A 13,584-nucleotide genomic window follows, 5' to 3' on the forward strand; every position below is an offset into this window, starting at 1 on the left:
ATGGGCATTCAGAATCTGTCTCTTATTCCAATATCTTATCATCTACAACTTTGCCAAAAGCTTCAATTTGTTAAATTTCCAATTTCCAGATGAATAAGAAAGAAAAACCATTAAAATTTTTGTTCACAGAATCTGTACGCACAATAATTAAAGTTCAATATATTATAACAAAACTGACAAAAATCTTGTTTGAATTTTTAAATTTTTTCGACTTTATATAACAATTTAATTTTTACATGCCATGTGTTAAAAACGTATTACCCTCAAACTGCACTGATTAGTTATGATGAATCTCTAGCCATATCGTCAATCGGCTGTATGCGCATATTACCCAACATGCGCATTAAGGAACGCTTCCCCCTACGTTTAGTCTCCTTCTATTGTTACTGTGCCTGTCCTCGCAAGTAGCAACGATCCGTGCTATGCGTAACTGTAGGAGATTTTAACTGTCAGGTCAAGTTATGCATGTTTTTTCATCACTTTCATTTACCTGCTAAGTTAGTCTTTACACTAATTTTTGAAAATAGCAAAGTAAGTTTGGCGCTGACTAAAGTTCTTTAGCTAGATTTAAATAGAATAACAAATTGTAATGTAATTAGACTTTGCTAATTCTACCAGTTTTTTATTGTTACTTTCCTTAGACCACATTCACTCGACTGAAGTTTATGTTTACTTTACCTTTTTCGCACTTTTGGAATAGACCATGGTGATCAATAAAACTTATGTTGTTTTTCGCTGTCGGTTGACAGCAAGTAGCAAGACCGATATTAGTGAAGTGAAAAATGAGAAGGTTGTTGCTAATGGGAAAGTGCGTCACTCAGACTAGTAGTAGGTTCAGATATTGTTCAAAACTTTTCGAATAATGTTCGGGTTTATTCAGATTATTTGCTAAATCAATTAAAAAACTCAAATTTCTCTTTATTTTTTTTTAGATTTTGTGTTCAATAACTATTTCTAAAAAAATTTGAAATAAACACAAATTTTTCCCTTTTTTTCAAATTAAATCTTTAATTTTTTTTTAAAATCGTCGAGGCCTGACCGTGTGTATACGTGTGATTGAAAGTATGGTATGCTTAAGGTTAAAAATAATCTTTTTTAACAACTATTGTGAAGATATCCTGCTCAAATTTGACTTTCATCTAATTCTCTATCAAATAAAATATTCTGAATTGCTTGGCACCTGTTTCGACATGTTTTGTCCCAGATTTCACAGGAACACAATCTCTTTGGTGATAAACGTCCCTTGAAGCGACAAGCCATTTCTTGTCCTTTCTGTTATTGATGACATTTCAAAAATCAGAAAGACCCCTGCTTGAAAAAGATCTTGTAATACATCATTTGGTCATATCATCTGGTTGATCATTAGCGGCTCAAACATGGCTCAAAAGGCATAAATATCGAAAAAATTGAAGGGAATTGAAATAACCGCATTTGTTTTTTTTTTAATTAAAAACTCAATAGAATATTCGACCGAATATTCGGCTGAATATTCGTTTGGCCGAATAGTTGAAAAGGTCAATATTCGGTATTCGGCCGTTCGTCAAATAACATTATTCGGTACATCTATACTCTTTATAATATTTTTTGAAAAAAATGAAGATAGAATTTTTTAGATTAAACATATTTTTTATTGATAACCTGATGAAAAATAAGCCACTGAACATGAATAATGTCGAATTACTTTAAGTTATGAGAAGTGGTGTTATGCTCTATTAAGCGATTAGTTAGCGGACCTAGACGGAATTTTCTTATCCGCTTGCTCATTACTTAAAAATTCAGTATCAAATTTGATTCACTATCAAAAAGTAAATGGCCTATTCAGCGATAAGCAAATTTGCATTTTTGTGAATTTTAACTTTATTTCAAGATGTCTTCAACAGTGTGAAAATCCGGAGCGTGAGGAAATATCGACGGAACCAAAGATTGATCTTAATTCCACACCAAATGCTTCGTTGGTTATTCCAGAGTATCTTTTACCAAAAGCGACCCCGAAGATCCCGGTTCAAACTTCTTCTAAGATTTACAGCATCATGAACGATTCGTTGGCGGAACGTGTCAGCAGTCAAGAATCCTTAGTTCTGCAATCATGTATGTTTAGTTGAAAGGAAATTTGAAAGCACGGGACCTTTTAATATGAATTTTCTCTATAGTTAATTGTATTAAGTAACACAAATTCTACTGTCTTTGTTATGACTAACGAATAACTGCTTTAAAAAAAACATGATAATAATTCTAAATTGGTTGGTTTTGCTCTGATGGTCGCTTGTCTTTACCCTCAAAACATTTGAATATCGACCTTGAACTGGAGAGATCCATATTTGCAAAACTAACATGACTGATTTGGGAATTCGACATTCGGTGACACCTCCTATATATACTCACCTTGGATGTTTCGTCGGTCAATATGTGTTTGCAAGCTTGAATGCAAGTTGGAAGCTTGAAGACTTTTTCGCTGGTGGCAGCACCGTAAACAAAAAGTTAATGTCCCAGACTACTTGTTCGAAAAACTATTCAGCCGGGTATCTTGATAGAATAGAATATCTTTGATAATAAGTAATTTATTACTCAAAAATCCAAAATTTCCATTTCCCACCAAATCTCGACTCAATTTCCCTTCGCATGTGCCAACTTTACGCCAGCTCTTCCAATATGAATGAGCGAGCGTGTTGCTCCGTTCGTTGTGTTATTCTGGCTGTTGACTCGAAAAGAGTCAAGATTAAACTCTCTGCTGCTAAGCACCTTCACTTGCTTTTGTTTACATTCCTAAAGTGGCTGGCTGACTGTCTGTGTACGATCGTCGAGGTGGGTCATTTAGTGCTAAAGTTAAGTCCAGCCCGCCCAGATGATGGGAAAACTTTCCCTCCTGGCTCTTGGCCGAACGGTTTCTGGCTTTCATTAGGAAAAACGGTGAGGAGATTGTGGGTGGAAAGCGGTTAGGATGGAAGTGAGATTGTTTGATCTGTACTTAACACTTGTTGGGCGTTTTTCTACTGGTACGGAACCGATGCAGGTGGTTATTTGGGAATGAAGTGATAGTGAGTGGATTTTCTTTTTCAATTAAACATGAAAGTGGAGCTTTGGTTTTTGGGAAAACCAGTCTCTTCAACGGATGGTCCTTTTCTAGGAGCTTTCTGCTGTTGACAGAGCTTTTTGATGTGACTTGAAGTAGATTCAATTTTAAATAAGAATTAAAATTTGAAAGGTTTAATTTGAAAGCGAAAATAACACAGTAATAAAAATCAAACAAGATACATAACTCAAATTGAGCGATTTTTTCCGAAATAACACTTTTCTAGATTTGGGTGTACCCATTGATTGCTTTAATTCGAAATCGATGTCCGATTTCGGGGTTTTGACTTGTCATTAAGCACAACCAAACTGCACTTAACCTTCTCGAAACGACCACAAATCCCCGATAACATCAGACTGTTAACATCCGATGGGAAACAAAACGTATGCCGAAAGGTCCCTTTTCATTCATCCTGGCTGGCAGGACAACAACACCTACACTAAATACTAATTGAACCAATTTGCGCTATCGCCTTCTCCTCCCTGATTCGGGCTGTGTTGAACTTCTTTCATTTTCAGAGTTGTCCAAACAACCAAACGTGGAACCACTTCACTATCAGGCGGCTACAATCCGACAGGTGGCTGGCGGTCTAGCAGAAATTTGGTGAACCGTATCAGGGCGGCTTTTATTTGCAGTCATTCAGGTGCAAATATTTGGGTGCTGGCTCCAATCGGACACGCACATCTGGTTCTTTTTTTTTTCTTTTTGGGTCGTGTAACTACTATGGGTCATTTGTGGGAGTTCCTTTCGGATGGGTGGGTTGGTTTCAGAGAGGTAGGGGACACGGTCTGTATCCGGCACTTCGCAAACACGAAAGCACGTATCGGAATCAAAATTATGCTAATGGAATGAATGGGAGGATATCAAAGGAGTACCTACCGAATGAGAGGCATTTTTTGAAAATCCCAAAAGAATCACGTGTGATAGTTTGTGGTGAAATAATTGTTACTCGCAACAAAGAACGAGAAAACATCATGCAGGATTAATGTTGAATCGTTTCAAAGAAAACGGGTATGTACTTATTTTAAGTATCTATACCTACTAAATTTAAATTTCTGAAGAATATGCCGAATATTGAATCCTGATTTTTAAAAATTCAACCTAAATTAAGATTTAAATTAACTAAAGTAAGTTAACCACCGTTAATTGATTTTTGTAAATTGATTTTCGGCATATCGGTGAAAATGTATATTCTTGGAGAAAGAATATTAGAAATGAAAATTGATAAAGATGGATAGAAAAGTTAGGAGAAAGTTTACAGATTTCACAAGGCCACAAAATTAACATTGTTGTGAGGTGCAAACAGTTGAAAGCTAATTTTTATGCAATTTTTATTAGCTTTTTTTTGTTATTGAGATAACTTTTGAAATTAACCTTTCCAAATTTGTAAAAACTGTAGAATTGTACTTGTTTAGATAATCATCATCAAAATATTATTCCTTAATTGAATGAAGTATAAAAAACAAATTCATAATCAGATTTTTCATAAATGTAAAATTTAATACCGCGTTTTTCAATAAATTTACCAAATTTCAAAGTCAAAAAATTTGAATTTTTAAATTATTATCCGTTCCTTATTGATCATTCGCGACATGACATGTACTTTGTCAGTTTGATTGAAAATGATGAACTATAAATGTATAAAGTTATTATTTTGAACTTGAAAAATGAATTTTTTTGCCTTTTATTTTGATAACTGGAAAGTTTAAGGTTATTTTTTCAAATTCAAAATACTACAGGGGAATACAGGGAAAATGAAGTAATGAAATGTAAATTAGGATGAATAATCAATAACAATTATTATCATTTTATTCACAAATTTTACCCGTTTTTTTAGAAATCAAGGTGTTATTAATTTGTTTCATGGAAAAACTTATTCCAAATTCGAAAACTAGTTTGCTAAGATTTTTTTTTGAAGAAAATTCCTTGTCCAAAATAAGAAACATCATTTTGCAAAAAAATATCAATGACTTACCGGAAATAACATTGATTTCAAAATCCAATATGATTTGTTTTGAAAATTTTTAAGTAATTTATCAGTAGAATTTTTAATTTTATTCACCCCTTACTCCCACCCCATGGAAGGGTCCTTCACACCGGCCTGTTAAAAAGAATAGAAGAATATATAGTTAGCTCGAAAAAACCTGGCAATCGGTTTGAAATTTTTCATACAAGCAATATCTAGGAAAATCTGAGCAAATGCCAGACATAACTCATAAAATTCAAGAAAAAAACGAAGATTTTTTTTGAATTTTTTTTTCGCAAAGCATCAGCAATGATTAAATGGTGTTTAAAGCATCTGCAAAATTTTTATTTATTTTGAAGAATCAAACTTTGACAAAACCGTTTTTTTAGAAAAATGTAAAACTAGATTCGATGTTTTTGTTCAATTTTCCAAAAAAAAAAATGAGAATAAACCCTAGCAAAATCCGGTCATTTGTACAATATCCGGACCGGACTTGTCTCGATTTTTTTTTTCGAAAAATCGCACAATCTGGAATGCATGATATAAAGGTAAAAACGTTATCTATTAGGTTGGTATCGATTATAAAAGTAGCATGGCAGCACGAAAAAAATTAAAGCAGTCTTTCGGAAGGTGTGGATATCAAAATCCTGTACAAAACGGGATTTGAAAATTTTCGGCATAAATAGAAAAAAAAATCCTCGAAAGATCGAAAATAAACGAATCTAATCAATTTTCCCAAGGCTGAAGAATCAATCAAAAAAATCGGAAAAGATCGATCTCGCAAAGATCGGTCCATGACCGATCAATCCTAGTTTGCATGCGCCCACGTCCGATGCAAAAACTCCACTCTCCTATCTAATGCAGCTCGTGCCCCTACAGCCAGGGTTGCCAACATTTTTTTTCCCAAATTCAGGGAGCTTGAAATTTAAAATCAGGATAAATCAGGCTAACATAAAATGATCGAGCTGAGTGCCTTTTTTGGTCAACGTTGTAAAGTGTTGTGGTACTGATATGATTTTTTTTGTTTTCATGCATTTTCTTTATATTTCCTATCAAAGTTTGACCAACTGTCACACGTTTAACTGACAAAATATAGCGTTTTTAAAATATGTGATTTAGCAGTTGTTTGAAAATTAGCCTTTTTGGACTTTTTTTTAAATTTTAATATTTGAGATACTAATCAAAGCCTTATGAAAAAAAATCACAGAAGTTATCGCGAAGTTAAGCTTGAATGTGGCAGATTTCATAACTTTTCGAAACAGTTTTACAAATTTGACACAAAAATTCCGATTTCTATAGAAATGTGAACGAATGTTTGCATATGACAGTTATATTTTCCGTTTTCTAATCTTCAACTCAACTTATATTGATGACAAGAATATTTGCCTAAGTTTCTGACTTTGAAACTCAACTCAATCATTCATTCCGTTACCATAGGGGAGAGTGGGGTATCGTGGGCCATGGGGAAACGTGGGCCACTTTTAATATCTCAGATGTGTGTTGAGATAAAAATCCCAAACCAACTGTCATCGTCGTCACTTTGCGTGAGCATATATTTCTATATGTTGTTGACTTCAATACGCATCATATGCTTCTTTTATGTATCAAGCTAAACAATTTTAGAAAAATTTACTTACACAATTAGAAAAACACCCGCTAATATTATCGACGGGGAACCTGAAGTACATAACAAAACTATGCTCATACGCTTATGATCTTAGTTTTTTCATGATCTTTCACGTGGAAAAGGAATTTTTGATGAAACATCAATAAGTCACATAAACGCAACCAATTTGCAAATCATAGATTGTGGGGAATCGTGGGCCACACATCTTAAATCACCTATATTTTTATGTTTTTATACACATTCAGAACTTAAAATACGTTTTTCCTATCTGTAAAGTTTTCTTATGCCAAATGAAGAGTTATGAAAAATATTTTGTCCATCCTATATAAGAAATTTTGTCAAAACGTTCGCGAACCAGGTTTTGGAATCTTTTCGATCACAGCTCTCTTTTTTATTTCATCATCTGAAATTGCTTTAAAATAACGAAATGAATTATGAAATCACAGTTTTGGGTCAACTCATAAACTTTGTATGTTATTTGGTCAATTTGGATTTGGTGGCCCACGAATCCCCACCATTCTTCAAAATCCAAAAAATATTGCTTTTTTTAAAACAGTCAGAGTTTGGGGAAAATAACTTAAAATTTAAAATTTAAAAAAAAACCTTATAATACCTTGAAAATGTAGAAAATCATACCACTTTTTATTCCCACTCCCATTCTTATTATTTTGAACATTATGCAATTGACTGATTGTTGGGCGAAAACATGATATGTTTTTTCGTCCAGCTTTTTATAAGGAGTTTTGCAATATCTAATAGAAAAAAAATGTAGTTAATTGAATTCTAATTTCCTTACAAGTATTTACGGTTACATATTAATGAAGTCACATATATTTTAGAAATGTCAAGATGACTCTGATAAAGGTGTGGTAACACAAAGCAACAAAATTCAATTTTTTTCTGAGTTACCAAATCATTTGAAATGGAAAATAGTTTTCGACTTATTCGGGTGCGCAATCCAAATATGGAATTGTGTTTTTTACTACCTCTAGTTTTTGAATTAACTTTTGAAAGTAAGTAAAAATTAATTTAGGAAATTTGTGTTTTATTTATTTTTTTGATTTCGCCGTTATGTTAAAACGGAATTCAAATAAAATTTCAGACCAAAATGTATTTTAGTATTTTTTTAAAGTATAAGTTAGAATGCTTTGCAGTCTTCAAAAGAGAAGTAATAAATAATTAAAGGATATCAATGATTAATTTATCACAAAACTGTTTTTTGCGATTTAACCTTATCAGTAAAAATGGATGCAATATAAAAATCTGACAAAAGATTCGAGCTCAGGGCGCAAAATCTTCTAAAACCAGTTATAAAACTTTGACAGAAGATTTGAATTCAACATAGTTTGAAGTTTTTAAGCTCAAGGTTGGAGTAATGACGAGCAAGTACTGAATTTCTATTGAGTTTTGAAAGAATCTGTACAAAGTTCTGCTTACTAAAACATTCAATTTTTTTGTAATTATCGAGAAATCCGGCAAAATCAGTCTTATTTTCAAAAATCAGGGAAAACGAGGCTTATCAGGTTATCAGAATGGACTTTCAAGAATCAGGCAAATCCTGAAAAATCAAGCACATTAGCATCTCTGCAACGATTCTTCCTCTCTCACATCCAACCAACCAGCCAACGCACAAATTTATCTCGTTTACGTGTTGTTTCATCGTTCGGCTACTCATCGATGAGACAGTGATGGGACTTAAGGGTGACATCGTATGCAGCTTAGTGCAATAAGGTACTGACTAATGTTTTCAAGTAAAAAGAGCCTTTTACAAATTTTGAACAGTTAATTAAATAAAGTTGAGATGGGTTTCAAAATATATCATCTTTTTTATTGTTAAGGGTCACACTTTTTGAAAATTCACTTGAAGCCTTTGAAATAGTATTTCATTGAGTAAGTGAAGCGTACATCTAGATTGTATCTTAATTAATAGTTATTACTCAGGCCTTTGGTAGCTTGTCCACATAACATGAAGACCGAAAACATAAATCGCGGACATTGTAGTGCCCTGTTAATTACCGAATGCTTATGACACCGAACGAAATTTTCTCCTATCAACCAAACGATGCAAACTTCAAAAAGATCAATCGCCGAAACCTATATGTGCCTGCATATGAAATGATAAAATGTAGGACTCAATCGTTTTTCTAATTACCATACCAGACCGGCGAAATGACCGAGGCCAGGCATACGTAAGGTAGTATGTACATATTCTGTTACGAAATGATACGTGTGTCACTTTCAGTTGCCCATCATAAGCATCATCATCATGCGGCTAATTAAAAAGTTCACCTCCGATCTAATTAGCTTCGTCCTCAGATGTGTCTCGTTTTCAATATTCGTCAATGAGTGTGTCACAGGCAGCAATTGGCCATAAGGGCATTTGTCGATTCGTTTGACAATAATTGCAATCTTTCTCTCGTTGAAATAAGGGCCCATCATTGAAGTTGCTCGGAATCAACCGGAATGAGTTGTTATACAATCTGGGTTAAGGTCTAACGAGGCACTAATTGAAGGTTTTACCGTAACCATTTTAATTCAACATGGATGAGTGAAGGAAGAAAAGGGAGCGATACCAACCTGTAGGATTCTTGAGTCTGTGAAAGGTTCAGCCAGGGCCTGTGGACTGAGACAGACCAAAACCGTCGCCAGCATCCACAGCCAGAGGAAAGTCAGTTTCGTCATCCTGTAAAAGTTGAAGGAAAAAAAGAGAAATAAAATTAAAAGGGACATCAGCGAAAGCCGTATCATCGGGTAGGGCAGGTAAGTGATTTAATCAGCAGCAATCCCATGGAAGGCTATATGTATGTATGTTTGTGAATAACCCAATTGTTTCGAGCTGCGTCAGACAGTGATGGGGGTTGTGCTGCAGAGTTTAATTAATTATAATCATAAGCGGCTTTTCGGGAAAGCGAAATGATCCAAACTCATGTGATTGTGTGTAAGCTGTAGGTGGTTACTGGTTTGGGAGGGATATAATTAAATTAAGAAATTGACAATCTGTTAACCCGCGATTAGCGTGGTCGTTGGTCGTTATCTATTCCGGGTGCAGGGTTTACCCAATCGTCTCTTCCTCAAAAGATTTATGGCTGGAGTGACGTTGGTTTGGTGCTCCTTAGGCAATTGAAACAAGGTGTTTTGATTAACGAGATGGCTTATTAAAAGTACTAATTTTAGAAAATTTTCAAAAAGTTCCAAAGAACCATTATGACACTTCCGTTTTAAGCGCGATTTTTACTTTTACAACCAATTTTCAGTGAACAATAGAAGCAATAATCATAATATTAAGTTGATTTCGAAAAGCGCATTCATCTCGCTAGATTTTAGGAAATGTTTGGTTGATTTGATATGGGACAAAAAGTGAATTGAAAAACTAGCGCAACATAGCGCATTCACAGGAATTTTTGAATTTTTTTAAATGATAACTGTTTATTGGTACTTTTGACATAGAGTAGAGGAATTAATACAAAAATGCAAAAGAAATATTTTGGAAACCAAATACATAAAATACAAATTATATCATACGAACTTATTTAAAACTTTCCTCAAAGACACAAATTATAACCTAGACCTACCATGGTATTTGAAAAAAAAAAAACTTATTAAAAACATGTCATCGATTTGGTAAAACAATTTTTATATTTTTTCCCAGGGGGGAAAAACTTAAGAGTAAATTTTTACTAATTTGAGAGCGCAGCTCTTCGAGTAACTTTGGAAAAAAATAAAAAATAAAAAATAAAAAATAAAAAATAAAAAATAAAAAATAAAAAATAAAAAATAAAAAATAAAAAATAAAAAATAAAAAATACGCTTGTTTGGTGGTAGCTACAATCTATATCTACCACTACAAAGTAGTAGACCCGTGAGGAAAAGATGAAAAATGATGAATTGTTTTTCGAATCAAAATTGCCTTTCCGCTCATTTTCAACATCTTTCACCTTGTTCTTGTCTTCTATCCATCTATGATCTTTCTGACAAAGCGTGTAGAGCTGATTTGAAAATTGAAGGTTTTTAATTTAAATTTGAAGAATGGAACTTTCAACAGTCACTATGGACAATTTAATTTTTTCTTTATCTTGAATTACCATTTTTCAGCCACATCCTGTAAAAACTGTGTTGAGAATTATATATTTTAAAAGACAATCGATTACGAAAGTTGTATAATATTTTAAAATAAAATTTTACGGATAATACATTTAGGAAGCATACAGAAAAAAAAACTTAATAATGATAGGGAACCTGCTTCACAAACGAATTAAAAATTTTAAACTCCGTAGACAATTTTACATTTAATAAACTCCACATCCTTCTTCTTTTTCTTCTGTTTTTACTAACATAGCCAAAACATGTAAGCATTCTGAAAAATGAAAGGACTTGCATCCTTCATTATTATTTTCAGCGTAATCTCTGTGACGGCCAGGCCAACCATGTGGTAAATATCGCAAAAGATTCTGGAACAAGAGGAGGAATAATTCGGGGATTACCCACCAAATGCTTCAAACAGATTATAATAATGTACCTACATATTTCAGGCCGGAATAAATACCCAATTTTTCTTGTGACAACCACAGCCCCCTCTCCCCCTTTTGATTTTACAGAAAATCCAGAAGGGGGAAATAAATAAAGTTAAAGGTACTTTATTGAAAAATTTAATAAATTCTTCGAAAATTCAAACAGTTTAAAAGACCAAAGTCAAACTGTAGACGGTGGGAATTGTACTTTTTGTATTTTAGATATTTTCAAATTTTCGATCTAAAATAACTCGATTTTTTTATTTTGTTCGTTTTAGATTGTATGAAAGTTTGTTGCATGCCAGCTTTAGTTTAATTTGTTCCAACTTATTGAATATTTGTATTATTTTTTATTGTACTAATTACGATCACCAACAGCTTTCAACCGGGAACCAGGGGTGTCATTTGCTCACACAATGAGCTCAATGTGCATTTTTTCCATAGCACATTGAGAGAGCAAAACCGAGCACTGCCTGAGCTAGCTGTCCATCAATGTGCCACATCGAAACAAATCACTGAGCTACGCAGCGGTAGCCCTCAGCTCATTGAGCTGCACAATGTGTAGGACCAGTATATACCACCACAACGCTGAATTCAACAAACGAAAGCGAATTCTTTCCCAATAAACAAACAACAGCTACAACATAGCTGAAATTTGGGCGGGCTCGGCCTGCCGGCTGCCGAACACCATTGTCACAAAAAAATCTGTATCATAAATGAGTCTGATCTTCGTCCATACATGTCCCAAATTAACAGAATTAAATACACTGATGGTACAGATTTTCGTGGCATCGCTGCTCGGCAGCCGGCAGGCCGAGCCCGACCGAATTTCGTTTGTGTTGTTGCTGTTGCTTGTATATGAGTTATTTTCTTCCTTGCAAGCAGCCGGTGTGTCTTCGTGCCGGACTGGATGAACGATGATCGTTTTTATTTTATTTTGATAAGAAGGAAAAATATAACGAAGATTTTCTAAAGCCAGAGTTCACATTGAGCAGCACATTGAGCAGAGTGGATCAGCTCATTGTGTTTCTTATGATTGTGAGAAACCTCTCAGAAAATTGACTATCGGCGCGCAGTAAGAGAGCGAGCAGTAGATATTCTATCGCCGTGCGCGCAGTTCTAGAAAGCTTGAGCTCACATTGTGCTTTTAGAACACATTGTGCTGTTTTGAGGAGTATAACACCCCTGCCGGGAACTCTATTTTTCTGGAAGGAAATGATAAGCCACAGTCCCTGATATTCGTTGGTTTCACTTTTTCATTGTTTCACTATGATTTTTAAATTTAAAGCCCTAATTAAAGAAAATTTTCGCGGACGGAGAAAGAAAGAACGCGTGTTCGCACAAAGCATCGCCTACTTCACTCATTCAATCAATTCCAGATCCTAAACAAGAATTTTCAATTTTTATCTGGACATGCATGTCGAATTTGGTTCTTACACGGGTTTGTAAGTTTTTTTTCGGATTCTTAATTGAACTCAAGCTATGTATAATCTGAATCTTGAATCTGATCCTGATAATGAGCCAGTAAATGTATGTATGTATATATGTAGATAATCCACCATGGGTGCACGGATTCACCGTAGTTTCGCCAACGTATGCGCTTATTTACATTCTTTAGATCAATTGTTCGGCCTATCTACAATGCAAACAACCACATACCCGACACCATGGCTTCGTATGAACTGTTATGTAATGAGTGTTACGTGTATGTGTTATTTGTAGAACGATATAATCAGTTTCGCAACCGTATAAAATTCATAACATTTCCAGTGTTATGAATCTTCAACAGGTATTCCGCATACGTGTAGATACCTGCCCAGCTGGCTACTGATTGGCCGTTCAGAAATAATTTATTTAATAAATGAAAAAGTTGAAAAATTATACAATCTTACCGCTTCGTTAAACTCTTACCTGTTCATACTCAATAATCATACAGCCTGAATTAATCAGAATTAAAATTCAAGTATATGAACAAGGTAGTGACATTTTTCTTACACTTTCATTGTTCTGCATGATTCCTAATAAATTTGCTCAAAGACTTTCATTACGATCACACGAACTACGGTACTAACAGCTTTTTGGTTTTATCCCCCCTTCTTTCCGACGTTGGCTTCACTCAAGGTGGGTATATATTCAGGAGGTGTTCCCGAATAACGAATTCCCGATTCAGCCATTTTGGCTATGTAGGCTATGCAACTATGCGGAGCTCATGAAGTTTGTTTACCAACAAACCACAGAAAAGCTGAGCAAAAAATAAACAAACTCATTGAGAGCCCCGCTCACTCCTCGGCTACTTACTGTAAAAGTCGGAGAACCTAGAGTATCTAAGAACCTTGGCTTCACTTCACCTATAGCACTGCGTGCATCATTCTTCATGTTGGCAAGTTAACCCTTTTCTGTTAGCTTATCGTGT

General features: G+C 34.4%; 1 protein-coding gene across 2 annotated transcripts in view; it reads right to left on the reverse strand.

Moving 5' to 3' along the window:
- The window catches only part of LOC129758154 (uncharacterized), a 240,152-nt gene that overhangs the window by 79,196 nt on the left and 147,372 nt on the right, over positions 1-13,584 (reverse strand). For both annotated transcript variants that reach the window (XM_055755615.1, XM_055755616.1), the window contains exon 2: positions 9,241-9,346. In XM_055755615.1, the coding sequence (XP_055611590.1) occupies positions 9,241-9,345 (105 nt within the window). In that variant the 5' untranslated portion in view covers position 9,346. The remainder of the gene's footprint in view (positions 1-9,240; positions 9,347-13,584) is intronic.

The sequence above is a fragment of the Uranotaenia lowii genome, chromosome 3, assembly GCF_029784155.1.
Source record: "Uranotaenia lowii strain MFRU-FL chromosome 3, ASM2978415v1, whole genome shotgun sequence".
Classification (NCBI taxonomy): Eukaryota; Metazoa; Arthropoda; class Insecta; order Diptera; family Culicidae; genus Uranotaenia; species Uranotaenia lowii.